This window comes from Euphorbia lathyris, chromosome 5 (genome assembly GCF_963576675.1).
Source record: "Euphorbia lathyris chromosome 5, ddEupLath1.1, whole genome shotgun sequence".
Lineage (NCBI taxonomy): Eukaryota > Viridiplantae > Streptophyta > Magnoliopsida > Malpighiales > Euphorbiaceae > Euphorbia > Euphorbia lathyris.
In genome coordinates, this window is record NC_088914.1 from 53,852,218 (window position 1) to 53,879,151 (window position 26,934).

At 36.5% G+C, this 26,934-nt stretch overlaps 1 protein-coding gene across 4 annotated transcripts; it reads left to right on the forward strand.

Annotated features, from left to right (window-relative positions):
• The first annotated feature begins 17,990 nt into the window (after window positions 1-17,990).
• Window positions 17,991-23,952, forward strand: LOC136230685 (S-adenosylmethionine carrier 1, chloroplastic/mitochondrial). Of its 4 annotated transcripts, none has more exons than XR_010689492.1 (13): window positions 17,991-18,206; window positions 18,382-18,492; window positions 18,723-18,809; window positions 19,246-19,318; window positions 20,079-20,169; window positions 20,595-20,648; window positions 20,742-20,837; window positions 21,408-21,497; window positions 22,362-22,413; window positions 22,813-22,874; window positions 22,969-23,042; window positions 23,452-23,584; window positions 23,666-23,952. XR_010689492.1 is itself a non-coding variant. In XM_066019843.1 (13 exons), the coding sequence occupies exons 1-12, from the start codon at window positions 18,152-18,154 to the stop codon at window positions 23,575-23,577; spliced, it is 978 nt and encodes a 325-aa protein (XP_065875915.1). In that variant the 5' UTR covers window positions 17,992-18,151; the 3' UTR covers window positions 23,578-23,584; window positions 23,666-23,952. The 4 variants fall into 4 exon arrangements, 3 of the variants coding, with proteins under 3 accessions (XP_065875916.1, XP_065875915.1, XP_065875914.1); XM_066019843.1 differs by having other exon boundaries at window positions 17,992-18,206; window positions 22,962-23,042; XM_066019844.1 differs by having other exon boundaries at window positions 23,452-23,952.
• Window positions 23,953-26,934: the final 2,982 nt, after the last annotated feature.

The following is a 26,934-nucleotide window of genomic DNA, read 5'->3' on the forward strand; positions in this document are numbered from 1 at the left end:
CTGATTCGATTTATCGACAAACTGGTTTAGAAGGTCTGACGTGGCTAAATAACAGTCAAACAAATCTTTTCAAATTTTCAGTAGCGTATAGTTAAAATTGATATTACTTAGAAACGTTAGTGTTAAATTTGCACAATTTCGTATGTTAGGGCTAAATTTGCACTTCGCTTGAAACGTATAGATTAAATATTTAGTGCATTAATCACACAGTAAAATATTTTAGACAAATTCAAAAAAAAATTGTGATTAATTTATATATAGCAAATTTATTTTTTTGAAACTGTCTAAAATATTTTACTGTGTTATTAATACAGTTACAAAAAATGTATAAAACTGCTTCAATATATTATTGAGAGCCGCTATTTTCGCAATTGAACTTGCTTGGGAGAAAAATTGGCATCAGCTTTGGGTTGAGTCAGACTCATTGTACGTTGTTAATCTGCTTATACATCGTTCCATGGATGTTCCTTGGAGTATTCGTCAAGAGTGGTTGCATTGTCTCAGCATTTGCTCTAGGATGAACATTCTTTTTTCTCACATCTTTAGGGAAGGAAATAGAGTTGCTGATGCGCTGGCTAAGTTTGGAGTCTCTTCCTCAGTGATCAATTGGTGGCCTTCAGCTCCTGCTTTTTGCCACAGGTTTATCAATTATGACATTTGTAGTATTTCTCATTTGCGTTTTTCTTGACTTTTCTAAACTTTTCTCCTCCCCCCTTCTTTTTGTTTGTTCTCCTTTCTATTCTCTTGTTCAAACACTCATTTTTTATTTTATTAATATATTGCGGGTTTGTCAGTTCTTAGGCCATGAGTGCTCACCCCGCTCAAGTTCTGTCTCGTCCCAATTTCTATCAAAAAAAAAGATTCAATGTAGTTAAATAATAGTTAAACAAATTTTCTTAAATTTTCGATTAGTGTATAGTTAAAATTGTTCTTCCTCGAAAATTATATACATTTAATAATATCAATATAATTTATATATAATTTTTATTTTTATTTTTATAAAATAATAAATTAATTTCTTTTTATAAATTTTATTTTTATGAATAACAAATAAAAAAATTATATTTATTTGGGGCAGTGGCGTGAAAGAGTAAATGGATAAAAAATATTCAAAAAAAAAAATTAAAAAGAGTAATCCTGGTTGGGAAATAGCCCCTCCTAAGGGAATATTTCCCAACCAGGTTCAATGGGGTAATTTTTTTATTAAAATTATCCCAAACAAAGGTTTAATCTAATAGTCGATAAGGGTGGGTTTGATTTACAATGGTATTGATATTTCAGAGTCTTTCTATTCTAAATTAGTAAATAAAGGAACTCATGTTTTAGATAAGAATGTCCTTTACAATACTAAGGGTTCGTTTGTTTTACATACTGTTTGTTGTTGCTGTTTGCTGTTTACTGTTACGGTTTGCTATTTGCTGTTGGAAAAAGCTGATTTTCCAAAAAGCAGAGATTCTCTGCTTTTGTAAAAGGGTGCTTTTCAGGTGTGAAAGGCAAACATGAGGTCACTAACCAAACACCTAATGCTGTTTTTCAGATTTAAAAGACAAACGAGAGGTTACTAACCAAACACCTAAAACTCTCCATTTCGAAATGAAAAGATAAACAGGAGCATGAAAATGAGCAGCCAAACGCACCCTAACCCAAAGTTTGATTGGAGTCCGTAATTTTCAAGCGCATAGCTAATGAATTTCCAAGTTTCTCTTATAAAAAAAACTAATATTGAAACTCGTTAAATTTAATCCTTATTTATTTATTTATGATGGCAGAGTCTAAAAATGCCATGTTTGGTGTGGTGGTAAATGTCGAATCAAAAAAGGGGTTATAATGTTTGCGTAGTTTTGGTTGGTTGATCAGTACTAGTAATAATTAAACTCTGTTTTATAAGCTTAAGCTGATGAATGATCCATTCAACTCTCTTTCTATTGCCATTTTTAGTTTAAGCTGTACCACTTTAAATTCTATTTTACATCCTCAATTTCTATTTTTCCTTTAAATTTTTATCTATCCTACTACATCATAAAAACTAATAATAATAATAATAATAAAATTGAGCACAATAATTTTATTTCATGAAATTCGGATCAACACATTCAAAGTATTACATAGGATGAATTTAGAGGCGTTTGATTTGATAGATTCAGACTATGAAATGAGAATGAATTATTCTTTAGGTTAGTATTTGGTAATAAATATAGATTAAGAATGAGAATCTCGTTACTTCAACTATAGGAATCATTAATTTCCCTTCCTTTCCACGTCCATCAAATTTCATTCCCATTGTTATTAGTTTTTATATAAAAGAAAACCATATCAACGATTTTTTCACTACAAACCCACATTCACTTACCATTAAATTATGGTTATATTATGCTATAATTTATACATTAATACATATATACTATATAAAAATGTTCTTTTTTTTCTCTGAAGTTATAATACAATTTCTTTTATTTACAATAATCATAAAAAAAAATTATGAGTATGAAACCATTCATTTTATCTTAATGTATTATTTTTCTCACATTTATAATTATTATTTATTAAACTATTTTTAATAAATATTGTATTCATTTTGATTCCGATCATTAAAGAACCGAACAACTTCAAAGGGAATCAGAGTCTGATTCCAAATTGAACCAAACATAATAAATAAATAGTCATTTTCATTATGATTCCGCCATATTCCGATTCCTAAGAGCATCTCCAAAAAACTCTTAATATAAATAATTGACTCTTAGTGATTTAATAGTGACTAAAATATATAATCTCCAATAATCCTTTTTATATTCACTCCTTATTTATTATTTTAAATTAAAATTATTAATGATTGTTATATTTATCAATCATGAAAAGAGAGAGACTCTTTAATAAAAAATAAAATTAGGAGACACTAAGAGGTGAAGAGAGTCTCTCTATTAATAGAGATGATGGAGAGGCTCTTAGTGATTTGAGGAGCTATTAAAAGGCTGTTGGTATTGATTTTTCATTCTTTCTCCTCAAATTTTAACTTAAACGTCAACTTAAAAGGTTGTTGGATATACTCTAAACCAGTAAAACCAAAATATGTTTTTTATTTTATTCTATTTTTAATAATCAGTCAGTGTGCGGAAATAATTAGTAATCAAGGGTGGCATAATTGAGGGTAACAAGCAAATGATTGGAGAGTAACAAAATCAAAGCCTACTCCTTTTGGGTTTATTTTTTATTTCGGACCTACCAAACCAATACCATAAAAGTGAATTATCTTTTTAAATTTTAATATTTTTGAGTTATGGCATAAAAGTCTTTGCAATAATTACCAATGTTTGCCATTATAAGTTACCCTGTTATGGTTTTTCTAACAAGGGAATTAATTATATTTGACATTAACACATATGCATCCAATACCATATTATTTTGTGACAATTAAGTCAGGTGACATGTATTTTCGTTTTAGTTTTTCTAACAAGGTAATTATATTTTGATATAATAAGGTTTGACATTAACACACAACACATGCATCCAGTACCATATCATTTTGTGTAAAATATATTATTGTTATTGCTTTAATTAGTAGTTCAAGTTCATGTACCTTTGGATACTCTATTAGGAGTAACTATATTTTGGTGAGCAATCCATTTGTATCTTCCCATAATATTACCGGATCATTTGATGAGATTTTTCACTAACGTTATAATTGGGGTGCAGTGAGCATGCAATTGAGAAATCACCATAAATTTATGGTGTCCTTTTATTTTTTTTTTAAAACGAAACAACAATACTACTTTAAATACAAAGAATGACATCTTTTTGGAAAATCTAAGAAATGAGTCTAACTTCTCTCACAAACCAAAACCAAGAAACAAAGCGAATCAGGAGATTGTCCCGGTCATAAATGGAGGATCAACTTCCAAATATCCAACTAAGAAAGACAAGCTCTAAAGGGAAATATATTTTCTAGGATAGGTGTATGGCTCGTTAAATCATTCCTTTTCATCCACCACTATGTAGTAGAACCACACAGAGATGTTTCGATCATTAAAACAATAATAGAAGAATGCCTAGTGAAAAATTATGATAGACAACCTATGAAGCTTATATGAATATACCTCAAAAAGAAGGAGGTGAACCCTTGAATGATGGACCTATAGTAGAAATTGAAACCATTTGCATGGGAGAATGTTGAATCCTCATGGTAACTAAGAACCTAAAAACTAAAAGTAAAGGAAGAAGTTGTCATTGTTCTAAAAGAAGAGCAAAATGTGTTTTCATAGTGGATATAAGATATCAAAGGAGTACATCCTAAGGTCATCACTAGTAATCTCACTATAAATCCCACCTTAAACTCAGTGATGCAAAAGAAGAGAAACCAAGCTCCGAACAGACAAATAGTAGTAGAGAAAAAAGTGGCAAAGTTATTAGAAGCCGATTTAGTGTGAGAAGTTCAATACTCCAAATGGTTAGAAAAGGTCTTCCTAGTGAATAAACTAATTGGATCTTATCGAATTTGTGTGGACTTCACATACTTCAATAAGACATGTTTCAGAGACTAATATCTCTTGTGGAATATCGACCAGTTAGTAGATTCAAATGTAGGGCATCTGATCTACTCTTATCTAGACGTGTGTCGGGTATTACAAGATTTATATGGAACTAGTTGATGAAGAAAATATAGTCCATATCACACACTTGGGCACCCATTGCTATAAAGTAATGCCTTTTCGGCTCAAGAATGCGGGGGAAACATATGAGAGACTAATGAATACCATCGTGCTTGGAAATGTTAAGGGTTGTGCATTAAATACGACAGAGTTCACTTGCTCTTAAGTGTTATAATATTAAATCATTTGGGCTTATGATAAGTGGACCCACTATGATTTAAGAGGCTCAGATGTACTCTGCCCAACACAAGGAGAAATTGAGAGTTATTGTATGGCTAAAGGATGGACCAAAGACAATCATTCAGCTCTCTTCGTGTTGCCGAAGGCAACTTCTTAAAAAGGTATCTTGGAAGACACGTGGACCAACCGAAGAGTTGGATTCCAAATACATGCTCCTTATTCTCATAAACATATTGGCACGCAAAGATAGGATCCACTGACCTATCATAAGCTGCCATGTGTCCAATATGTCACTTTACTTATCTATAAATAGTAGAAGTGCTCCTAGAATCGAGGTAACTCATTTCTAATCATTGAAATACATTTTTTTTATTAGTCTTTGATATTCTATAATTTATCAACTGACTTTATCATTGGAGAGGGTTCGCCGGTCTCCGGCCCCTTTTCTGACCGTTGTTGTGTTCTCAAGTGATTGGCGTTCTGATCAAGAAGTCATCATACAGAAATACGATAACATTAAGTTTGTTATACGCTTTTAGCCTATAAAGTTTTTGTATATTCCACATCAGTCTTTCATACTTGAGTATTATATGACGTCCCAAAAGTACCGAAGACGTGCCCAAAGTCATGTAACCCTAATTGTTGTTGTTTTGTAGATTTTATACATATATGTATATATTTAGGATTATACATTCATTCATATTTGTAAGTATATAATTAATGTATTTATTTTACCGTTTTCCAATATATTCACATTAATTAATCAGTCATAGTATCATTCAGATTAAGTATAAAAGTTTAAATTAATTTAACATTAGAGATGAGTAAATATGTGTCCCAAACCTATCTCTAAAGGGTGTAATAGTCGAGCATTCAATCTAATATACCAAACTTTCCGGTCTAGTGGATCGGGTGGCGACTCTATATCATTCAACTATAAGTTGTTCAATTTTGCATTTTACTATAGCTACCGCTAAAACGTGCATATCCCGCTCGTGATGCGATAACACTTCTTTTTCTGATGATGGACCCTGCGGTGCTACCGCGCCCCTCCCCAAAAGTATCGTGCGCTCACACCACTTTTAATTAATTTCAACCAAGCCACTTTCACCTCTTGGAAATTTGACTCAAATTCAATAAAACAACACAACAAAAATAAACAATGTATATTATTAAAAAAACATTAAAACAATTTTAAATAAGTAAAAAAAAAAGTTAAAAACAAATAAAATCCAATTTAACACAAATACATTATTTAAGAAATTGACTTAAATTACGTAAAACCAGACCAAAACCAACATATTTCCAATTTACAACTATGTAGAATTTGCTCCTAGCACTTTTACATAATACTTTAGTGGGTGACTTCTTGTGCTTGAACTTTTTAATACCATTCTCTTCCTTCATCAACATCCGTCTTTTTTCCTTCCACATGCAACTTCTTCACATACTCTTGCTTTGTTTCTTTAAGAACCACCACTCTTACCAATTTTGTTCCTATTTCCAACAATAAAAATAGAAACAGAAATATTGAAATCATCCATCATATAAACCAAAGTTTTTAGTTTAGAACCCTTTTAACTAGAAGTAATAGATATTTCATCATGAGAATGAAGATTCAAATTACTATTCTTACTAGATTTTGCTATAAAAGAAAATACATCCACAAACCATAAAATAAAAAATGAAATCATAAACAAGAGAAAATAAATTCATGATAATAAATAAAGAAATCCTAAACGAAAATCAAACCAAAATGATAGATACTGAAGTAATCAACAACCAAGAGAATGGAACACGGAAAATAATAAACATTCAACAAAGAAAGAAGGAGAAACAATAATGAAAAGAAAGGGTACAACCAAAACGCTAGAAAAATGATAATAAAAAATGGGTATTGCTATATATCGCAATATGATTTTCCAACCACCGTACTATTTGGACAATTATGCCCTCCTCATAATTTAAACTCAAAAACCAAAACTTTTTTTTCCTCTCTTTCTCTCCCAAGCCTAAAAACTCTAATTGGACGAAAATGGACCCGAGCATTCCCGAAGACCATGATTTCGCACACGAGGTAATCCTACGATATAAATTTAAATTAAAATTTCGTTTTTGAATTTTTTTTTTATTGAATTGGCCTAAACGGGCGTCCGATGCTGTTCGTCCGCACGGTCGAACGGACGAACTGCCCGTTCGGCCGTGTGGACGAGCGGCATGCGCCGCTCGTTCGACCTACGGAACGAGCGGCATGCGCCGCTCGTTCCACCAGCCGAACGAGCAGAGCGCGCTGCCCGTTCGGCATGCGGAACGAGCAGCGCATGTCGCTCGTTTCGCCGTCGGCGCGGGCGGCGTGACCTGCCCGTTCCCACGTACGGTGGAACGGGCAGGCTGCCCATTTAGGCATAATTTGACCAATTTTTGGCATTTTAACCGGGCAACCTGTCCGTTTAGCCTATACGAGGCCCGAACAAGCTCGGAATTGTAATTTTTAACCCGACTAAGCCCTAAATTTATATTTTTAAATTTTTACATGTATTGTTAATACCTATTATGCAACCGAATGTCATTTTTTAACATTTTTTTGCGTATTGTTAATACATATTATGCATTTTTTATATATTCAGGAACCGTTAGAAGATTGGCAACCGGATGGCATTGATTACAGTTCTCGTTTTATAACGGACACCGTTTTCGCTTCGTGTGAAGATGCTGTTACTTGGGCAAAACAGGTAGCTATTCGAATTGGGTTTGAGATTACAATATCTTCGCATAAAAATGGTGGAAAGCAAAAGCAATTGAGATGTTCACGGGGTGAACGCTACAGAGGGAAACAAGATGACGCAGGGTTAATACGAAAAATGAAAACTAAAGCGTGCAGGTGTAAATTTGAGATTAAAGCCTATCAACGGTTAGACCTTACTGGTTGGGGGATAAAGGCTAAGGCTGGATTAACTGGTCAGAACAATCATTCGTTACGTGTGTATCCAGAGGGAAGTCGGCAGATGAGCGGACTCGGTATCGCATCTAAATTAATCGTTCGTGATATGAGTTCGGCTCAAGCAAAGCCTTGTGCTATTTTAGCAGCCGTTAAAGAAAAGCATCCTGAAGACCACCCAACAATTAAACATGTCTACAACTATAGAGATAAGATGAGGAATGATGGGTTTGAAGGTAGAGACTTGGCTAGTCAGTTCTATCATATCGCTCTCGAGAACAAGTATGCTCTTTATACGCAAACTGAGGGTGATTCCAGCGTCATTACACATGTGTTTATGGCACATCCAGAATCAGTAGATTTATTCAGGACTTATCACTGGTACATCAGCATTGATTCCACGTACAAAACCAACAAGTACAAAATGCCATTTGTTGAAATTGTTGGGATGACGCCTTGCAATAACAATTTCAAGATCGCATATGCCATCATTAAAGATGAGACTGAAGGAAGTTACCGTTGGGTCCTGCAGCGGCTGAGGGTTTTGATTGGGTTTGATCTCAACCCGACTGTTATCGTCAGTGATAGGGAGTTGGGGTAGTTGAAACCGATTCTGGATGTTTTCCCACATACAGCACATTTTCTATGCACCTGGAATATATAAATAAGGATGTAGAAGATCGGGCGTACAGAATCATGGGAGACAAATCAATTGCCGGTAAATTCAAGAATGGAAAATGGAGAACATTAATTGAATCTTTATCCATTGCGGAGTACGAGGAAAATCTGGGCAAGATGCAGGATTCGATGAGCAGGTACCAAACTCTTATCTCGTACGTTGAGGAGACGTGGTTGGTGCATAAGGAGAAGTTTGTTGTTGCATGGACGAAAAATTTCTTACATTTTGGCAACACAACCACTTGTCGTATGGAGAGCGAACATGCGAGTCTAAAGCAATGGCTCAATACATCCACAGGATCACTGGACATGGTATGGCAAAAGGTTCATAAGCAGATAGAAGCCCAGGCATCTCATATCAGGTATTTTCAATAAGTTCTATTGGAAGATGTTTGTATTTTTTTATCATGTATTTGTAAATCTCAGTCAACTGATAGTATGTTTATGTTCTTATTAGGTACATGCTTAAGCAGTCCAGGCTTCGTAAAGGAGTCTCTTACTCCGAATTCCCCTTTAACCACTTGGTATGCAAAGTCTCACACTACTGCATGCAACTGATCAATGTTGAGTTAGCTCGCATGAGAAGTTTGAGCCATGAAGTGAATGCGCGTTGTGGATGTGTATTGAGAACCTCTCATCAGATACCATGTACATGCGAGATCAAACAAGCTTATGAGTCCGACGATATTATCAGTGTTGAGAGGGTTCATGTGTTCTGGAGAACACTTTTGATTAATTATGGTCAGACTCATGAAACTGAAGGGTGTCATGATCAGACAGAGAATCAGAGATATTTTAAATCCTTAGTCGACCAGGTATCTAAAGGTGACCCAGCCTTGATGCGAAACATTTCAATACTTATACATGATCAACTACACCCTGATCAAGCACATTACACCGAACCTGATGTGAAAATTAACGTTCGAGGACGATCGAAGTCGGGTAAATCTACAAAACGTATGCCTAGTGCCTGGGAGTACAACGAAACTCGGCGTGGACGTGCTCGTTCTAGTAGTTCGTCTAGGAGCCATGGTAGAAGTGGTAGGAAAAGCTCTTCATCATCTGTTCATAATTTTGCATCCTCAGGTAATACAGTTTTGCAATATCTAATTCATTTACACTTAACATAAGTTATGTGCGGTTTACAATATCTTATTTTGATTCAATGCAGATGGAAATACGTATGAAGTTAATGATTTCGTGCATTCTGACAAAGTACTTGGGATCATTAACCATATGTTGAAACATATTGCGACGTAGTCGGTGATGGAAATTGTGGCTTCCGTGTTGTTTCTTCCTACATTTTTGGCACCGAAGAGAAGTGGCAATCAGTCAGGCATCACATGAGGAATGAAGTAATTGCTAACCGTTCTCGGTATGAATCTGTGTTAATTGACGGTGTTGATGCAGCAATTAATAGAATCACTTGGGACGGTGGAGCATGTTCGCAGGAGCATTGGATTCTCGCTTATGATGACATGTTTGTGATTGCTACATTGTACAATGCTGCTGTAATGTTTTTCGGATACCTGGATGGAAATAACTCTACTTTTTGTGGTACTATTTTACCAGTGTATGCCCCTTCCACTGCTACAAAACCAGAACGAGAGATCTGCATAGCTCATTTGGGTACGCACTGTCGCCACTATATTCGTTTAAATTTATCTCCTAATTTTCCAGTCCCTCATGTAATAGACTGGTGGAAGGGGCACCATGAACGTAGTGTTGAAGGGTGGGATCGCATTTATGCAGCTAGGACAGCACAATGGACAAGACTGGTTCAACTTAGATCTGGATAGCTTTATATGAGTTACAGGTTGATTTTGATAGATTATGGATAACAAACAGTTGATGTTTCGATCCAGTTTTGTTCATTTGAGTTACATGTTGTGTCTGTATTATGTCTGAAATGATTCTGTATTGATCTGTATTGATCTGGATAGCTTTATATGAGTTACAGGTTGATTCTGATAGATTCTGTTTAACAAACAGTTGCTGTTTTGATCTAGTTTTGTTCATTCGAGTTACATATTGTGTCTGTATTGTGTCTGTAATAATTCTGTATTGATCTGGATAGCTTTATATGAGTTACAGGTTGATTCTGATAGATTCTGTTTAACAAACAGTTGCTGTTTCGATCCAGTTTTGTTCATTCGAGTTACATATTGTGTCTATATTGTGTCTGTAATGATCCTGTATTGATCTGGATAGCTTTATATGAGTTACAGGTTGATTCTGATAGATTATGTTTAACAAACAGTTGCTGTTTTGATCCAGTTTTGTTCATTCGAGTTACAGTTGCTGATAGATTCTGTTTAACAAATAGTAATTAACAGCGTACTTATAAAATTAAAGTACTAAAATATCAAGTACATAATAAAAGATATTATCTGACTGCCAAAAAGTACTAAAATGCCAACATCCATATACTTATAATAAAAAGTACTAAAAACACAGCCACAAATCACTTGGCCGAATTCCAAGCATCCAAAATCTGGTCGTACGAATGTCTCCACTCAACAGTCACCATAGCCCCATCGATGGGGATGCGCAAAATCTGCCACACATCATGCAACATAATGCTCATCTCACCAAACGGCATGTGAAATGATGACGTGTCTGGCTGTCACCGCTCTACAAAAGCCGCAATCAGGGGCGCATCGATGTGGCCATACATGATATTGGGTAAATGGGACAATCCAGTTGACTCTATACGCTTCTGGATCTGCTGAGAAGCACCACCATACCATACACACAGCTTCCCACAATATAATGATCGTGTCTGACACCTGAGGAGGCCCCTATCCTGTCCGCTCCAGATAGCAGTGGCAATATATCCCAGGAAGCTCGGGATCACAAGACCATCAGATGGACCCCCAGGAACCGGGCTCTTCACGATCCAGTCATCCTCCACATCACTCCTCGAGCGCTTGCTGCTACCTGAAATTACAGTAAACTCATTTATTATATTCGTATATTTTATAATAATCATGAATAAATAACATAATAATAAGTAAATTTAAATTTCTCACCCGAATACGACCCTGCTGTAGAAGCAAAACGTCCGTCAGGACCCCTCGGTATGGTCTTAGTGGGTACTCGCACAGAGGATGAACTCTGAGGAGGCATAGAGTCATCTCCGTCCGCCATCTCCTCCGGCTGTGCCCTCTAGGCATCCCCCATCAATATCTGGTCTTCCCGTTACCTCCGGGTAGAGGCAGTCACAACACGTGACCTTGTATGTCTCTTTCCAGAACGGTTCTCAGCAATATCAGCCTGTAAAAACCAAAAACATTTTACATTTATAAGCAAATAACGCATTTTTATTTAAATATACTCAATTTCTCGTTTTTCGATTTTTTTAATACTTAGGCATTGCCATAGGTCGGGTCGAACCAAGTTATTTAAAAAAAATAAAATTTCGGGCCTAATTTGGCCTAAATAGAGCACCGCAACCGTCCGGCCACTGGGCTGAACGGTTGTGGCGCTCGTGTCGGCCTTACGACGGAACGGGCAGCGCGCACCGTTCCGCCGTACTGTGGAACGATGGCCATGCTCGTTCCGCCGTAAGGCGGAACGAGTGCGCCGCTCGTTCCGCCTTACGGCGAAACGAGCATGGCCGTCGTTCCACCTTTGGAACGAACGGCCATGCCGTTTCCACCTAGGGTGGAATGGACAGTTCGTCCGTTCCACCCTTGGCGGAAACGGCACAGGGAGTCCGTTTAGGGTAAATTCATATGGGTTTCGCCTCCGATTCGGAGGCGGAACCCGTGATTTCTGAATAATTAAAAAAAAAAAACTTACCGGAGATTTCATGAAGCCTTTACCCGCTCCTGGCTTTGGCGGCATGTTGTTTTAGGTCGGGTTTTTTGAAAAACCAAAAAGCTAGAGAGGATTTGAGATTTTTGATTTTTTGAGTTTAAATTATGAGGAGGGCATAATTGTCAAAATAGTGCGGTAGGTGGAAAAAATATTGCGGTAAATAGCAGCCCACTAAAAAATTCAATATAATTTAGAAAAATATCATGTGTAAAATTTCAAAAGTGACACATTAGAATGTAACTTCTAAGTGTTGCCTATTTTATAAATTTCCTTGATATTTTGTAGACAAAACAATTTTAATTCCATTAATGATATATTTAACAAAACCGCATTTTCTATTAATCTAGCTTCATTTGTTACTAATTAAAATCTATCTGCGTTCACGTGAAATCAAATATTAATGTTAGTATTAATGTTATATAATTTTATAAGTGTAGTAAACATGTAATTTAGAATATTATAAAACTAAATTTGTACTTGGAATCAATTATTAGTAAATGAGCTTTTGTTAGGTTTTGTGTTGATATACGATCTTAAAAGGTGGATTCTAAGAGCATGTTTGGTCAGCTGTTAACTAATGGTTGTTTTTAGCTGTTTGCAGTTGTAGTAATCTGTTTGTTTGTTGTAGTTAATTGTTTGTTATTAGCTGTTTAATTATTAGTGTTTGATAAAATTATATTAAAATATTGTTGTTAGTATTTCAAATGTCTAACGTGGACATGTTTTAAATTAATCCACAAATAAATTATAAAATAAAAAATAAAAAAATGTATTACACAAATTAATAAAAATAATTTAAATAAATTTTTTATTTTTTTTTGGTAGAAAAGGAAAAGAAAAACGAATAACAACAAACTACCCAGGAATTAGCCTAGGGAAGCTAACCCCAATCCTATCTTCTAAGAGAAGATGAGAGATGAAACTAGGGGAAACAGGAAGGGTAGTAACGCCTAACGTCCCTTCATGGCCCGCCGCCGCCAAGCGATCAGCAACACGATTCTGCTCTCTAAAAATGTGTCTGAACTCTACGAACTCAAAGGAGGAGCAAAGCCTTATAATAGCTTTGATGAGGTTGCGACTGTTAAGACCCATAGAATGATTCTCAGAAATCATTTTGATTGCTTCCAAATTATCAGACTCCACAGAGAGCCTCTTAACACCCAGCCTTTTAGCAAGATTGATTCCAGTAAGAATAGCCCAGAGCTCCGCAGAAAAGGAAGAACCCAACCCTAAATTCTGGGAGAACCCAGAAAGCCAGACGCCCCCTACATCTCTAAGCACACCTCCAGCCGCAATCTTACCGTTACTGAGGCAGGAACCATCAGTATTCAGCTTCACAACCCCCTCTCTTGGCCTGCTCCATCCCACGAGATGGACATCACAACACTGAGAGGCTCTGGCAAGGGACTCTCCTTTGAAACTATCGATAATAGAGAAAAGTTTTTTCGAGAAGAAATCAGCTAAGTTTGTCATAAAAACAGTTTTATCTCCAAAAATCTCCTCGTTTCTCCATTTCCAAACTTGGTGACAGATAATAGCAAAGAAAATGTCACCATGCTCCATGTATGGAAGCAACTTTCCTCTAACACCATCAGAGAACCAGTCGACCTCAGAATGTGCCATGAAGGAAGAGAAAATATGGTGTGGGAGAATTTTCCTCCAAACCTCTTTACTATTAGAGCAATCTCTAAGAGCATGGCACAAAGTCTCAACATGGCCTCTGCATCTACTGCAAGCTCCAGAATCAGCCAAGTGCCTTCTGTGCCTATCCGAATTAGTAAGAAGCCTGTCCTTAACGCCCAGCCACAGGAAACTCCTAATACGGAAAGGAACTTTAAGGGTCCAAATCGACTTCCACACATCCGAGGGAGGATCAGATCTAAAGAGAGAGAAAGCTTCAAAGGCCGATTTGCAAGAATAAACTCCATTGTTAGTCAGCGCCCAACAGTGCCTATCCAAGTCTTCCTCTTGATTACTCACCTTCACTCCCCGCATTCTAAGGAGAGTCTCAAGGCTAAAGAAAGTATCAAACTTTGACCAGATCCAGTCCCCTTCCGAGTCAACCATATCGGCAATCCTCCAGTTGCGTATATCACTAGGCGGGGGGGAAGAACACACCTCAATTAACGGTTTATCCCCAATCCAGTTATCAAACCAGAAACTAATGGACTTACCATTCCCCACCTCCAGGCCAACTCCCAAGCAGAACTCATCAAACACAGCACTAAGTCCTTTCCAGAGGAAGGAACAATTAGCAACTCTCTCTTTCGGGCCCCCGAAGATTTTGTCTTTCCGATACTTACCACAAAGGAGGCGAACCCAAAGAGAGGAAGGGTTTTGCCACATACGCCAAAGGAGTTTCATTAATAAAACTTTATTATTGTCCTTTGCTTTCCTAATACCCAGACCCCCAGAATCTTTAGGCTGGCAAACCTCACTCCAAGGCACAAGATGGATCTTCCTGCCCTCCGCAGCTTCCCCCCACAGGAACCTACGGTTAATCTTGTCAAGATCATTAAGCACAGGATCCGGAAGCTTACAAGCCTGCATGATGTGATTGGGAGCAGCACAATTAACAGATTGAATTAACGTGAGGCGGCCAGCGAGAGACAGAGTCTTGGCTTTCCAAGTGGCACACTTCGAATTAGCTTTATCCAAAGTCTCTTTGAATGAGCCTTTAGACACACGCTCACTATGGAGGGGAACGCCCAGATACTTCCCAAGAGAATCAGTAAGAGGAATACCTGAGAGATCACTTAATCTCTTACAGACTCTCTGATTCATATTCTTAGAGCACATCATCCTAGATTTCTGGATATTAAGCTTCTGCCCAGAGGCCGAACAAAAACAATCCAGAATATCCATAATGACTCTCAACTGCTCCTCATTACCCTCAAGAAAGATAAGGACATCATCTGCAAAGAATAAGTGAGTCACCTGGGGACAGAAGCTGTTGATCGCCACAGGGTGGAAACTCCCATTATCAATCGCATCCTGAATCAGGTGAGAGAGCCTCTCCATAGCAATAACAAAAAGGAAAGGGCTCATAGGATCCCCCTGACGGATTCCTCTGCCTGGGGAAAATTCCTCCGACATATCCCCATTGACCATAACTTGAAACACAGGAGAAGAAATACATACCTTAATTAAACTTCTCCAACTGTCCGGGATTCTAGCTCTCTCAAGGCTCTCCATCAAGAAATCCCAATTAATTCGATCATAGGCCTTCTCTAAATCCAGCTTCAGAGCCACAATGCCTTTCCTCCCCTTCCTAATCTTCATCGTGTGGACCATCTCTTGGGCGATCACCACATTATCCATCATTTGTCTACCAGGCACAAAGCTACCCTGATTCTGACAAATGATCGCAGGAAGAATGCCACGGATTCTATTAGCCACAATCTTTGTAACAGTTTTGTAAAGAACATTACAAAGACTGATAGGTCTCATATGCAAAAAGGAAGAAGGCTTATCAATCTTAGGAATCAGAACCAGGAGGGTTCTATTAACCAGCTCAATATCCTTCGAACCACTGAACACCCCCAAGACAAAATTATAGATGCCTTCCTTCACTACATCCCAATGCTTATGGTAAAAGCCCGCCGGAAGACCATCAATCCCAGGAGCTTTAGAAGCCCCAATGCTGAAGATAGCTTGGTCAATCTCTTTTCGGGAAATAGGTTGAAAGGCCTCCTGACTACAATCCTCACTGATTAAAGGAAATGTAGCAATAGAGTGAGCCCTCTCCAAAAGAACAGGTTCCTCTTTGAACAGCTCTCTGTAGAAATCCAGGGCTAAGTTCCGAATAACCTCATCTTCATAAACCCAATCACCATTAGAATCCTTAATGGCCTCAATTCTATTTCTCTGCCTTCTGATCAGGGTAGAGAGATGGAAGTATTTGGTATTACGATCCCCATCTCTAATCCAGGACTTCCGAGACTTCTGGAACCAAAGGAACTCCTCCTGCCTAAGCACAGCCTCCAGCTCCTTCTGAAGGGTTCTGAGGAGGCCCTCAAGGCTATGATCAAACCTCCCCTCCAACCTGCGTTGAATGCCCTCCATCCTCTTTAATAACTTGTTCTTCCTTCTGATAATATGCCCAAACACATTCCTATTCCACCCCTGCACCTTATTCCTGAACCCTTCAGCAGCTTGCAGTACATACGAATGAGGTCTCCAACTCTCATGAACGAACTCTTTAAACTTAGGATGGGACTCCCAAGCCAACTGATACCGGAACGGTCTCTTACCCCTAGGATGCTTACCTCTCAAAAGTCTAAACAAAATAGGACAATGATCCGAATGACGGAACGGGAGGTTCAACACAGAGCACTCGGGGAAGGAAGTTAGAGCTAAAACATTAGCGTAGACTTTGTCCAATCGAACAAAAGTATTATTACGCTTCCAAGTGAATTTATGACTAGAAGCCCCCAGATCGGAAAGCCCACATAAATCCATACTATTCTTGTGATGCAGACAGCGATTAACATAATGATTGGATCCCCCTCTCTGATCACTCATAAAGGCGATATCATTGAAGTCACCCGCCACAAACCAGGGCTCCGAAATGCTGACACTCATAGAATAGAGAACCTCCCAGAGCCGTTTTCGATTAGACAAGATAGGGTCAGCATACACAAGGGTAATAAAAAAGGAAGTATTGCCGGAAATACTCACTTTACAATGAATGAACTGCTTATCCATGCTAAGAATATCAAAATGAATCCGATCTGGCCTCCAAAAAAGCCAAATCCCCCCAGCCCGGCCAGTTGCCTCCGATCTAACACAGTGCCAGTTCTTAAACTTCTTAACCACCTCATCTGCTTTCTCACCACTAATCTTAGTTTCCAAAAGAGCAAAACAATTGAATACCATAAAACCTTGTTTTTTCAGTAATTATGTTATAGAAATAGAAATAATTTTAAAGAAGAAACATTTTTATGGAAATAGGAAGGATAATTTTGTCAATTACAAATAACTACAAAAATTGTTCATAAAAAGCTCCAAAACGCGGTAGTTTCTAAAGAAAATGCTAAACGCAACGGTTATATAAACCTAACAAAATACTATATTTCATGTGGTTTGGAGTGAAACGTTAAACGCTCATTTGAAAAGCTGAAACAAACATCCACTAAATATATATTTTTTTCTGCTAAATTCATAGCTTATCCCGTAAAAACAATAAAAATACTTATTAAGGGTTTAATGGCTCAAACAGTCAAAGTTCAAGGACCGTATATGTCTTTTGCCTATTTGTTTTGGGGTAAATTACAGCTGTGATCATTAAATTACTAATTTTCATAACATAATTCAAATATAGTTACAAAACATTCAATTTTATGTTACGATTACTAAACTTCAATTAACATTTTAAAATGATTGTTGACGATCTCAAAATTGAAATGTTCAAAAAATTAAAATTGTTTAGAAAATTATATTTTTTTTTTCAAAACCACAATTTCTGGATTTTTCCTTTTTTAAACATTTACTATATCTCTATTAATCAAACAATAACTAAATCATCTTAAAACCAAAATCTTGACAATTAAATTTCTAAAATATTATAATTTTTTATTTGTAGCTCATCAATGATCGAAGTAATGCATTAATTGAAGTTTAATGAATACAATATTAAAAGGTGTAGAGTGGAATGGTTTTTAAGTTTAAGGGCCATGTATGTAATTTACCATTGTTTTGGGTAAGAAGAAGAAGTACAAGTTTCCAACTGTTCTCTCTTTCAGTCGTAGTTCCCTCTCCTGGTGGCTCCTCTTTGCTCGCATTCTCGGCACTAACACAATCAGACAGTTTCATTTCTATTTGTGTTTGGGAAATTAATCTGATAAAATTCAAATTATAATTTGCACTAGTCTGTTACTGGACTCCTTTCATGGGTCCGCTTACATTAGCCGTCGACACTAAAACTTCATCCAATGTTGCTTCAGGTATACTCATTTTCTCTCCCCCTAAATTCTTTCAAATATTTCTTCTATCAATTGGAGCATAATGCAAATGTATTTAGGGGCAGCGGAGATGGAGACTGTTCTTATTGTTTGTTCTTGCTTTACTAAATTTCATCTGACGGAGTTTTTTCCCCCCCTCTTTTCTTGGCTTTTGCAGATGCATCTATTAGGAAAAGGAAAAACTCTTCCCAGCTGGAAACAAGAAACCCTTTTGCATCAGTGAGCGTACAAGATGAAAAACCCTTTGATTTTTTGCGTGTTTTATTTGGTATGCTTCAATTCTTTGTTTATTCTTTTCTTCTTTGATATAATACAATTCAGATATAGTATATACCAAGGATGGCTTCTACTAACTTAAATGTTAAATTTTCTACCCCCATCTACTTTAAGCTTTGTTTGATTCTAATTTCTACTGAGTTCTATGTGCTTACTTAAAATGAAAGAATTTCATGTCTACCAAATTTGTACTACTATTGATTGCTTTCGCTAATTTTGTAGAGGGAGTTATAGCTGGAGGTACTGCTGGTGTTGTTGTTGAGACCGCATTATATCCAATTGATACCATAAAGACAAGGTTGCAGGCAGGTTATGTTAAACATGCAATTGTTGATTGTTCAATTTTTCAATTCTTTTTTTTCCATTACTATCTTTTTATTGAGGTTGCTAGGTTATGCATTCCCATTGTCTAACTTATGATGCTCATTAGCTACATTTTACCCAATGAAACACTGGGGGCTTACTGCTTATTTATGTCTCCAAAGAATTGTCTGTTTATGGCCTTTTTTTTAACAGTCTTGTTTCTAGATTGAGATACAGTTATGACAGTGATATTGAGAGACCCTGATCGCTTTTTTCGCTCTTTGTTGTCAACTTGTTTCTTCAAACTATTAATAGTTTTATCATTTTGATGTTGCAGAAAGTATCTAACTTTACTTTTGATGTATTTGGTTGTGTTTCACAATAGAATACTGCCATAACAACGGCATACTGAAATTTACAATTTAATTTATTTTATAGGCAGTTCGTGGAGGTGGAAAAATAATTTTGAAAGGTCTTTACTCTGGATTAGCTGGAAACCTTGCTGGTGTCTTACCGTAAGTATCTTCCATGCTGTGAAATTTCAACAATTTTATCGGTCAGAGATTGTTTTATTGTTTTGATATTAATATATATCAGCACCTTCAGCTGTTATTATTCTTATTTGTTCACATGTTAGATCTCAGCAATTAACTGAAGGCTTGCAAGTTCACAAAAAATGGCTTTTCCAAAAGGACAATTCATTTCATGTTACCACACTGTAATATTATGACTGTTGAATAAGGAACTGCCTGCAAGACTCTTTCTCTCTCATCCTATGTGCATGTTCAGGCGTACCATTTGTATGCTTGCATTTGGGTTCATCCACACAGAACACAAGTCCTCTCATATATGCTTATGTTCTGTGCCAGCTTGGTTATATTGCCTCCTGTCTCCTTGTGCTTGCTTCTTTAGAGCATTCTAAAAAAGTGTAGAAAACCTTAAATTGCTGTTAAAGTAACATGTCTATTTCTCCTCTAGCTGCTTTAGATTTATTTCACAAATAGTTTTCAACTTTGTGAATAGTTTGCTTTGATGAATCCACATTTCCCATTATCTATTATATTAAACTTTGGACAAGAATTGGAGGAAATGAATATAAGTTCATAGGTGCAGTTTACAATGAATTTGTTGTGAATGACACAAGGAATTATTTGCAGGTGAATGACTTCATCATTCTATTATTGGAAGATCTTGTTTAAACGTTATAATTTTCCAGTGCATCTGTCATTACTCCTTGGTTCTCTATGATTGGTAATGATTCTTAATCTTTCACAGGGCTTCAGCATTATTTGTTGGGGTTTACGAGCCTACAAAACAGAAACTGTTGAGAATGTTCCCTGAAAATCTTAGTGCTGTAGCTCATCTCGTAAGATTTCTCCATTCTTCTCAATTTATTTTGTCATGTTATCAATATGTTTGCTTGGGCACATGATTGGCGGTTGGTGCATAATAGATGTCCTTTTCTGTGGAGTGTGGATCTTGTATAAACTCTAAAGCCTGCCAGAATACTGGGATATTTTTAGGGGAACAGTGTTGCATATAGCTGCTCACGTTTCCTGATATATTATGGGTACTCAAGTTTAATGGTGTTTTTTCATTCCATTTGCTTTTTTGTGACCTCTTCTTATGTCCTAACAGCCCAGAGAATCTAAAGGTCTTTGTGGACTTTAATATTGATGAAACTGCTGAAAACTTGTTTGCTTGAGTTATGGAGACGGTTTTAAAAGGATTTTCCTATTTATGAATACCTTTTTCTTGCATTTTATTGCATGGTTTATTATTTCTATCCAGAGTGCGGGTGCCATTGGAGGGGTTGCTGCTTCTCTCATTCGAGTTCCAACAGAGGTACAATTTTTGAATCCACATCTTTTCTTTTGGATATGCTCTGTGAGACATCATCTTTTATTAAATTTTTTTGAAACTTTAAGCATTATTCAGGTTGTTAAGCAAAGGATGCAGACTGGGCAATTTACATCAGCCCCAAATGCTGTCCGCGTCATAGTTGCTAAGGAAGGTTTTAAAGGACTTTATGCGGTATGTGATTTTCTCTAGTTTGAACTCATACATGTGTTCCTATCTGCATAATGTTTATCATTGCAATCTAGTTTAGCTGCTCTGAATTGGCATGTTTGTACTTCCCATTTTTTCGTGGTATTATCATAAGATTGAAAAGTTTATGCCTTATTTAGTTGTAGGAACTATGTCAATTTCTCAAAAGTTTCTATAAGAGAAAATGGAAAATATTGTCTTTTGAAAATAAATACTTTTTTCTAAATGTTGAAATGCTCATCAATTTGCCAAAATTCTCATGCTTGCACGGCTTTATAAAACTTATTCAAGTAGTTTGCTGGGAAACTTTTAGACAATGAAATAACAACCGAATTTGATAACAGTCTTCCTTGTGTATATGGACTTGTGTTGTCATTATGGTGTGGCCAAATACACACACACACACACACACACATATATACGTTATCCAAATAAACCCTTGTTTTTTTTTAACTTTCTGGAATTGTTTACTTCCGTTAATTGTGAAATGTAACCAGCCATTCTTCTTAGTTTCTTTCTTTATCCGTCTAACTTGACCACTATTTTTTAATGTAGGGCTATGGATCATTTTTATTGCGAGATTTGCCGTTTGATGCAATTCAGTTTTGTATCTATGAACAACTTCGGATAGGTTATAAAGCCGCGGTATTTTCCTCATCAAGCATAAAATGACTGTTGGAATCCTGCATATGTGTGTTTGTGTGTGTGTATTCGCATTCTAGCTGTTTTAGTGATCCTGAGCTCTGTTAATTGAGGTTGCTGATTGGTAGATTATTATCTGAACTATATGATAAAAGTATTCGTTCCAAAAAAAGGGTATTTTAACTATTTTACTTTATCACCCTCTTCAAATTGAATACTGAATTATAAAATTTGATCTTGTCTGAAAGCAATGAGGGATCATGTTTGCAGCTCGACTCTTCTTCCTCTTGTTCTTCTCCATAATTTTTGTTTTTGGGTTATCCCATTGTTAAGACATAGCATTTGATGCTTATGCAGCCTTTTCTTTGTGTATATTGGACAGAGGTCAGGTCATTGAATACTTTAGATCGTTTGAGAAAATTTTACGTAGAAGTATTGTTTTAAATATTTTTTTTAATATCTCTTGTGTGATTTTACACTAAATACTACATTAGTCAATTACTTTTTCTGTTAATCATTGCTGACCCTTAGTATATTGTAATGAGGTCATACTATGCACTGTACCAATCCCAGATTCATCTTTTTTTTTTCAAATTGTATTTAACTCCTAATTGTGTTTACTCTTGCACATCAAAATTCTTAGCTCTGTTATGTTATGCTTTCACATAACAAAGGTGCAATTATAATTGCTCAGTTATTGATGAAGATATTTAGTCAGTCATGTAAACAATTTCTTGTCAAGTAACCAACAATTTCATAAGATAATATGACTGATCAAGGCTATGATGCCTCAACTACTGAGCACATTAAAAGCATGGAAATAAATAGCTTCATTCCATTCGCATATAACCTTTTTCTTTTGGACAGGCTCAGAGAGAATTGAATGATCCTGAAAATGCTATAATTGGTGCTTTTGCTGGTAAGGTTAATGTCCCAAATGTACACTGACATATCATGAACTTCCCTTGTGAAGTTCCTATATTTTGCAGATACATAGTGACCTAATATTTTTGCATGGTGTCTAAGTGGTTGGATTTTGTTTGTCCACTATAAATTTTCTTCGTTCAAGACTTGGTATAGTTTTGGACTTGCATGGTGTTGGGAAAACAACAGTGTCTATATAAGCTGATACTTGACGAGTGATTTGTATCATATATCATATTGTTACAATGTTTATTAGTTATACTCCCATGAAAAGATTTCTTGCTGAATTAATCTCTCATGGCTCCATTCAGTTTTCATTTTACTTTCCAAGCTGTGTCCCATTCTCTGCAATATAGTTATTTGCATAAGATAACCTGAAAATTTTCTTTTTTAGGCGCCTTGACTGGAGCTATAACAACACCGCTTGATGTAATCAAGACAAGATTAATGATTCAGGTACTTTTATCTTTCTTAATCTGTTTCATGTATTGGAGTCAATTTGCTCGTTGACCTCTTTTTTCGTCACACGATAATGTGTTGTAGGGTTCAGGTAATCAGTACAAAGGAATCTATGATTGTGTCCAAACTGTTGTTAGAGAAGAAGGACCCACTGCTCTTCTCAAGGTTTGCATTGTCCATATTCTTATTGTTCTTTGCTTACAAGCTTTGATGCTATATTGATAATAAATGGGATCAGAACAATGGAAAGGAAAAATCATGAGAACATCTGCAAATGAGCTCTTGATCTGTAATACCAAAAGGTAGAGAGTTTTTGTTGTTTTCGATGATTAATCAGACAAATCCAAAAAGCTAGTGAGTTGGTTGGGACATCGCTCGATCTTTGCAGTTACCTATGTGTATCTATATGTGTGTTCGAATATAGATTAAGCATTTATTTATTTGTCTTGGACTCTTCAGAAACTGAACAAATAACGAACAATAAATGTTTTGAATGATGAGAATTCATGTGAGCAGAATTGTTAATAGGGAGAGGATTAAGGAGGGAAATAAGTTATTTCGTGTTTTGATGCAGGGAATTGGGCCAAGAGTTCTGTGGATAGGCATAGGAGGTTCCATCTTTTTTGGGGTATTAGAAAGCACGAAGCGGTATCTGGTTGAGAAGCGTCCTGCACCTACTCAAAACTCAAAGCAAAATTAACAATGAGGTCAGTTCAGATCTGCAGGAATTAGCATCATGTGTTCGTTTTGATAATTCTGAGTGGGAACCTCACATTTTGATGATACAGTGGAATGGCTACTATTGCCGTGGTGGTGATATTAACAATAAATGTAATCCTCAAGTTCTGAAAATGCAACTGTACTATGGAAATGATTATGATTTCAAAAAATGAGAAAATATATTGACATGTTAGAGTATACAACTGAAATGATAATTTACTCAAAACTATGTATCAAACTTGGGTGATTTTCAACTTTGGTCGTCACCTACTCTAGAAAGGACTGTAAAGGTTGTTTGCCTGCTAGGTTCACAATGGCAGTTCATTATATTGGCCCTTAAGTTGTTATTTTGTTATTTGCTTAGTTGTTATTCTATTCTATATTTGCATTCCTGTTCTTAGCCTAATTTGGACTGTAACAAGTTGTTATGCCAACTGTAGTATTTAGAGCTGTAATTGTAACAGTTTGCTGACCTCAACTGTTATTAAGGATATGCTTTTGCTATTGCAAATCTATCTATGAGAATTATCAACTAAATTCTTCTCTCCCTGCTATCTTCTTCCTACTATGAGAATTATCAACTAAATTCTTCTCCCTGCTATCTTTTTCCTACCTTCTTCTCTTCTATTCTTTCCTAAATTCTTAATCTGTCAGTCCATGATACTGACATTAGCATCTGAGACGTCCCTCCCCTGGCCATTCAGTGAATGGTAAGCAATACCAAGAAAACTAGAGCCACGGGCCATTGGAGCAACAACTTAAGGAACTTAACAGCGGGAGAAGATGCAAGCTCAACTCCAGGAAGTCCAGATTGCTCAATAAAAGAGGATGGAGGCAATCCTTTTGGAGCAATCTTCTCTCCAGAAAGAACAAATCAATTCCCACCACTCACTTGAGGAACTAGTACACAGATCCATTGGAATCCTGGCCAAACTGATTAAATCTCCTCACGAATCCAACACTTGACCTTCAACTACACCTTTGTCTAGCCACAACCCAGAAAAAGGGATATTAGAAAGTTTCCCTACTAGTGTCATTCCACTCTTCATATCTAGCTACCTTCTTTTGAAGGAGCAAAGGTTGAGAACGGGCTTAGCAAGTGTCAAAAGTGTTTCCAACTCGTTGAGGTGGATGAGGAAAAGAATGCAAAAACTCGTTAGCTGGGTTGTATACGCAAGGGAGTGCGGACAGATGATTCAAAAACTGGATTCCAGATAGGGGTGGCAGGGTGAGGCGGGAGAAGGGATGCATCCCCACTCCGCCCTCAATACTTGCAGAGACAGATTCGAGGAATCCGGTTATGAAATTCGGAATTTTTTCGCTCCCATCCTGCTCCGCACGGGTCCCTATGGATAACGAGGAATTTCCGTCCCTTAAAAAAATCAAAGGGAATTCATTAGTGGTTAGAAAACTAGTGAACTTACTGGTTTTATTACAAATCTGAAATCAATTCTATCATGAGAACTAGTAATAAAATATGTGAAAGCAATTATTATGAGTTTTTGCATTACACAATGTGGTGGCCATGCAAATATCATGGATTTTTGTTTCAATCGGTAAACCAACGGTATATAATCTATACAATGGTATTGTGATTTGTTGAACACTTTGTTTTTAATATACTTTTGTTCTCCTATTATTATTTGTTTCTCAAAATGCTTAAAGATGTAAGTTCACAATTAAATATTTTGAAGTAGGGATACTATATATATGATTCTTAACTATTGATGTCCTTAATCCATCTGCACTAATATATATATAGGACTTAACAACCAATTGCAGTTGCTGTTGTATTGACAATGGTAAATTTGTTTAGTTTATTCACTGGTCTCAAAGAGAATTGAGGTATATATGGAATAACATATATTTGCGGTTCTTATAGATGTTGTTCAAGCTTATGTATAAATTGACAGGCACTGTAAATGCTTTGCTTCTGGATCCCATTGTGATGGATGCGGTTGTACTGCATAATTTTGTGATTATAAAGCACATAACTATATAATATAATAAACATTATATATATTTGGGGATTCCTCTAAGAATTCTTAGAGGATCCCTACGGTTTGAGAATAGTATCCCTCGTCCACATCTCCATTTAGATTTTGAAGGTAAAATATCTCCTGCTTCCATTCGTATGCCCAAATATTTCAATGATTTCTTGCACCTGTTGGTTTAGATCTCTACGGTTTTCGAGGAATCTCCGCTCCATTGTCACCCTTAATTCCAAACCACACTGTAATCAGTTGGGGAAACGGTTTGAGGAGACTAAGATGGTTGATTTAGTGGAACAATTGTCTCATCTGAGGCACAATACAACTGTCACTACCTACCAAGATCAATTCAAGGAGACCAAATTAAAGGTAGAAAATAAACATCTTGAAATTATCGAAACATTCTTCATTTCTAGTTTTATTGTTGGTGTCAAACTAGAGATTAGATCCGTTGTTAGATCTAGAGAACCGACAACCATTTACTCTGCTACAAAGCTAGCCAAAACCAAGAGAATTGCTTTAATGATATTTTAGTGGTGGTAAAACTTTAGTTAAAAAATTGTCCAATATAAAATTAATAAAAAAAATCACAAGTTCCTTTCGCAAGTTCCTTAATAACCTACTAACAAAGAGTAGCAATATTGTCAATATACATTCTATCGTAATGCCTTGAATCAGTATATCTTGTTTCCTATTCGGAGTAGTATTGTGTTTCGGATTTCCATTTGGATTCGGAATCATGGGGACATTGTGTGATCATGGGTTCCTAGTGGGATTAGGTTAGATTGGGTATTATAAATACCCCATTATGTAAACCTAATCATGTAATCTGATTTTTGCCTCCTAATAATACTATTCTATTTCTGCCTGTGGACTAGCCAACACAACGTTGGTGAACCACGTAAATCTGTGTTTTTCGATTGTTTATTATTTATCTTTCGTTAATTACGCACAACAAACTGGTATCAGAGCTTTCGGTTTCCGATCGGGGTTTTGTTTTCTGGAGAGAAAGATGTCTGCGATGAACGTGAAAATAAAAAAGTTTACTGGGAGAAATAGTTTCAGTCTATGGCAGATCAAGATGCGGGCTTTGTTAAAACAACAAGGTCTGTGGACGTCGTTGAAGAAGGCAACGGGAGAAGTCACTGCTGAGATGGCGATTCTGGAAGAAAAGGCACATTCGACAATTATGTTGTGCCTCACAGATGACGTCATCACTGAGGTCTCAGACGAAGAGACTGCTGTCGGTCTGTGGATGAAGTTAGAGAGCTTATACATGACGAAATCTCTAACGAACAAACTTCTTCTGAAACAACGTCCGTTTGGCCTGCGAATGCAGGAAGGTA

Coding starts and splice junctions, on each gene's coding strand:
- LOC136230685 (XM_066019842.1), top strand. CDS start 18,152: ATGGGTCCGCTTACATTAGCCGTCGACACTAAAACTTCATCCAATGTT. Junction 18,207..18,381: donor TTCATCCAATGTTGCTTCAG/GTATACTCATTT, acceptor TGGCTTTTGCAG/ATGCATCTATTAGGAAAAGG. Junction 20,649..20,741: donor TCATTCGAGTTCCAACAGAG/GTACAATTTTTG, acceptor AGCATTATTCAG/GTTGTTAAGCAAAGGATGCA.